The sequence below is a fragment of the Piliocolobus tephrosceles genome, chromosome 17 (genome assembly GCF_002776525.5).
Source record: "Piliocolobus tephrosceles isolate RC106 chromosome 17, ASM277652v3, whole genome shotgun sequence".
Taxonomy (NCBI): domain Eukaryota; kingdom Metazoa; phylum Chordata; class Mammalia; order Primates; family Cercopithecidae; genus Piliocolobus; species Piliocolobus tephrosceles.
In genome coordinates this window covers 21819320-21823990 of record NC_045450.1, presented here as the reverse complement: position 1 = coordinate 21823990, position 4671 = coordinate 21819320, and the positions used below count along the sequence as shown (strand labels likewise).

The following is a 4671-nucleotide window of genomic DNA, read 5'->3' as shown; positions in this document are numbered from 1 at the left end:
AAAAAAAAAAAAAAAAAAAAAAAAACAGGGCTACAAAGAACATCTTTGGATGCCTTTCTTTATACCTTTCTTTTATACCTTCCTGATTATTAGGCGATCATAATACCAGTGAAATGCCACATGTAGACATTTAAAATTTTGATCTGCATTACCAATTTCCCTTCTGAAAAGGTTGCTTTTTTCCCCATACTCTTGCCACCGTACCCCACTGATATTTTCAGTCTCTTAAATCTTTGGTAGTTTCATTGTTAAACTGTGTTTTAATTTTTTTTTTTTTTTTTTTTTTTTTTTTTTTGTTGGGGTCTCACTCTGTGGCCCAGGCTGGAGTGCAGTGGCACGACCTCAGCTCACTGCCAGCTCTGCCTCCCGGGTTCATGCCATTCTCCTGCCTTAGCCTCCTGAGTAGCTGGGACTACAGGCATCTGTCACCACCCCCGGCTAATTCTTTTGTATTTTTAGTAGAGATGGGGTTTCACCGTGTTAGCCAGGATGGTCTCTATCTCCTGGCCTCACGATCCGCCCGTCTCGGCCTCCCAAAGTGCTGGGATTACAGGTGTGAGCCACCGCGCCTGGCTGTTTTAATGTTTTAAATTTTTTTGTTTTTTTAGAGATGGGGCCTTGCTCCATTGCCTAGGCAGGAGTGCAGTGGCACATTCATAGCTCACTGCAGCCTCAAATTCCTCTTGGGCTCAAGCAATCCTCCTGCCTCAGACTCCCAGGTAGCTAACATGACAGGCATGCACCACCACACCCAGCAAATTTTTATTGTCTTTTTGGGGATGGGAGGCAGATTTCACTGTATTGCCCAGGCTGGTCTTGAACTCCTGACCTCAAGCAATTTTCTCATCTCAGCCACCTGAGTAGCTGGGATTACAGGCATGAGACACCATACCCAGATCTAAGCTATATTTTAGTAATGTATATTTTGATATTAAAGTGTTTTCCCAGCTGATAAACCAGTCTGAGTACCATTCATTGAGTCAGCCCTGATTTTTTAAGGATATGTTATGTTACAGTCTCATTTAGATCTGTTCTGCATGTTCTGTTTTATGCCACTTTACTTGAATTGTAATTTTATCTGAGTATTTGCTATAACCCTGTCCCCCTTTTTAAATTTATTGGTTAGTCTTACATAGTTTTTCCCCCTCAAATAAACATTAGAGTCACTCCTGAGCTAAATTAAAAGTATCTTTAGAATTTCCATTGGAATGCTATTAAACTTATTAATTTGAGGTGATTTGGTATCTACAGTTTTGTACAATTAAATATAAGGTGGTGTGTGTGTGAGAGCATGTGCGTGTGTTTGTAGTCACACAAGAGACTAGAAGGAAGTAAGTGCTTATTTCTGGGTAGAATTAAGAGTGCATTGGCTGGGCGCGGTGGCTCATGCCTGTAATCCCAGCACTTTGGGAGGCCGAGGTGGGCGGATCACCTGAGGTTGGGAGTTTGAGGCCTGACCTCCCCCAGCCTGACCAACATGGAGAAACCCTGTCTCTACTAAAAACACAAAAACTAGCTGGGCGTGGTGGCGCATTCCTAGCTACTCTGGAGGCTGAAGTAGGAGAATCATTTGAACCCGGGAGACGGAGGTTGTGGTGAGCCAAGATCATGCCATTGCACTCCAGCCTGGTCAACAAAAGTGAAAGTCCGTCTCAAAAAAAAGAGCATTTATTTTATTTTTTTATGATTGTGTGTGTGTGTATGTGGTTTTTTTGTTTGTTTTTTGGTTTGTTTGTGAGACAGTCTCGCTCTGTCACCCAGGCTAGAGTGCAGTGGTGCAATCTCGGCTCACTGCAACCTCCGCCTCCTGAGTTCAAGTGATTTTCGTGCCTCAGCCTCTCAGATGGCTGGGATTACAGGCATGCATCACCATGCCCAGCTAATTTTTGTATTTTTAGTAGAGATGGGGTTTTGCCATGTTATCCAGTCTGGTCACGAACTCTTAGCCTCAAGTGATCCACCCTCCTCGGCCTCCCAAAGTGCTGGGATTACAGGCATGAGCCCCCACACCTGGTTGATAATTCTCTGTTTTCTATAGTGTTCATGCATGATTTTAATCATGATCATATCTTCCTCAAAAATGTGATTTTTTTTTTTTTTTTTTTTGAGATGGAGTCTCACTCTGTCATCCAGGCTGGAGTGCAGTGGCTGGATCTCAGCTCACTGCAAGCTCTGCCTCCTGGGTTTACGCCATTCTCCTGCCTCAGCCTCCCGAGTAGCTGGGACTACAGGCGCCCGCCGCCTCGCCCAGCTAGTTTTTTTGTATTTTTTGGTAGAGATGGGGTTTCACCGTGTTAGCCAGGATGGTCTTGATCTCCTGACCTTGTGATCCGCCTGTCTCGGCCTCCCAAAGTGCTGGGATTACAGGCTTGAGCCACCGCGCCCGGCCAGAAAATGTGATTTTTAATAACTGGTGGTGTGTCTGATGGTTGAATGGTGGGGAGAGGTCAGTTTGGAGGGTCATAGGAGTCCAGCTGGAGTCATGGGGACTTGGATTATTGTAGTGCAGAGGAATTCAGTCCTGGACATGTTCTGCATGGAGAAGCAGTAGCATCTGGGGATAACATGTACATCTCTTTCCAGCCTGGCTGTCTGGGGGGTTTTGTAGTGGTAGTAACCCTTCTGCTCGCGCCCTCTCTATCAGGCAGCCTGCCACCTCTCATCGTGTATGACCGGAACGGATTTAGAATTCTGCTCCACTTCTCCCAGACAGGAGCCCCTGGGCACCCAGAGGTACAGGTGCTGCTCTTGACCATGATGAGCACGGCTCCCCAGCCTGTCTGGGATATCATGTTTCAAGTGGCTGTGCCAAAGGTGAGTCATCTGTTGTGGATTTCTCAATAATGGCTGTCGTTTTTGAGTGCCAAGTTCTTTGCTGGGAGTTACATGTCGAGTGTCAAGGAAAGAATCTTCACTCAAACTAACTGAAGATAAAGTGGGAATGTAATGGCTTACCTGACTGGGGATTCCTGAATATCTGGCTTCAGATATGAGTGGATCCAGATAGGTTCTTAAACGATGCCTTAAGAGTCTGTCTGTATCTCTTGACTCTGCTTTTCTTTGTCTCCATTCCGACAGTTTCTCCACAAAGCAGGAAAGTGGCTACCCACAGCTCCAGGGTTGCATGGTCCTTAAGCCTCTTTATCTCAGAAACTCTCACCAGGCATGAAGCATGTATACTGATTACCCAGGAAAGGGCTCTGTTTGGCCTTGTTGGTGTTACTTCCATACCTTGGACCAGGAACTTGTGTCCTGGGATATGAGGCACTTGGCCAATGTGAGCTAACATATCCACTCCTTTTCAAAGGAAGTGGGGCCCTACTGCTTCACAGCCACCCCACAGTCACAGGGGAAGGGGCCCGTCCTGAAAGGAAAAGATTCAAGACAGACAAAAATATGACATGCAGTCTCTACTTCTCATGGTAGTCCTGTAGGGAATGTTCTGCTACTACCTGTTGTATAAGTTAACCCAAGGCTCAGAAATTAAATATTTTACTCAGGGTCACAGAGCTAGTGAGAAGCAGTTAGAATTCAACCCAAGATGTGCCCTGGCTGTTGATGTTGCTTCTCAGATGCCAGTTATTGACCACATAACTCCAGATCCATTCTGTGTGTGGAAGGAAAGGCCTCTTAGATCCTTTTAACAATTAGTGGGAGTCTGTCTGCTTGGGCTCCCATAGATGCCTTGGGGTACCATGTCTAAGAGGGCCATTTCCTCTTGGAGGGGTGTTGGGGAGGTCCAGCTCCCCCTCACCAGATCTTCATCCTGGAAGCTGTGGTTAGGAATGAGTTACATGTTGGTTTTCTTCCCCCATAGTCAATGAGAGTGAAGCTGCAGCCGGCATCCAGCTCCAAGCTTCCTGCATTCAGTCCTTTGATGCCTCCAGCTGTGATATCTCAGATGCTGCTGCTTGACAATCCACACAAAGTATGTTCCAGTGTCTGTGGTAGCAGGGAGATGGGGGCCCCTGAACTGTAAGGGGAGGTAACTTTGTGGGTAGAGAGAGGCACATTGAGGCCTTGCTCTAAAGTCTCTGGTTTGCCGGGTGCAGTGGTTCACCCAAGTAACCCCAGCAGGTGGACACCCTGAGGTGTCCTGAGGCAGGTGGACACCCTGAGGTCAGGAGTTTGAGACCAGCCTGGCCAACATGGTGAAACCCCATCTCTACTAAAAATACAAAAATTAGCTAGGTGTGATGGCACGCGCCTTTAGTTCTAGCTACTCAGGAGGCTGAGGCAGGAGAGTCACTTGAACCCAGGAGGTGGACGTTACAGTGAGCCAAGATCGCACTACTGCACTCCTGGGCAACAGAGCAAGACTCCATCTCAAAAAAAAAAAAAAAGTCGGCTGGGTGCAGTGGCTCATGCCTGTAATCCCAGCACTTTGGGAGGCTGAGGCAGATGGATCACGAGGGTCAAGAGATCGAGACCATCCTGGCCAACATGGTGAAACCCCATCTCTACTGGAAATACAAAAATTAGCTGGGCATGGTGTCGCACGCCTGTAGTCTCAGCTACTCGGGAGGCTGAGGCAGGAGAATTGCTTGAACCCAGGAGGCAGAGGTTGCAGTGAGCTGAGATCGCACCATTGCACTCCAGCCTGGTGACAGAGTGAGACTGCATCAGATAGATAGATAGATAGATAGATAGATAGATAGATAGATAGATAGA

At 46.9% G+C, this 4671-nt stretch overlaps 1 protein-coding gene across 2 annotated transcripts in view; it reads left to right on the top strand.

Annotated features, from left to right (window-relative positions):
• The window catches only part of GGA2 (golgi associated, gamma adaptin ear containing, ARF binding protein 2), a 47187-nt gene that overhangs the window by 38631 nt on the left and 3885 nt on the right, over window positions 1-4671 (top strand). For both annotated transcript variants that reach the window (XM_023189316.2, XM_023189317.2), the window contains 2 exons: window positions 2645-2814; window positions 3818-3928. In XM_023189316.2, the coding sequence (XP_023045084.1) occupies window positions 2645-2814; window positions 3818-3928 (281 nt within the window). The remainder of the gene's footprint in view (window positions 1-2644; window positions 2815-3817; window positions 3929-4671) is intronic.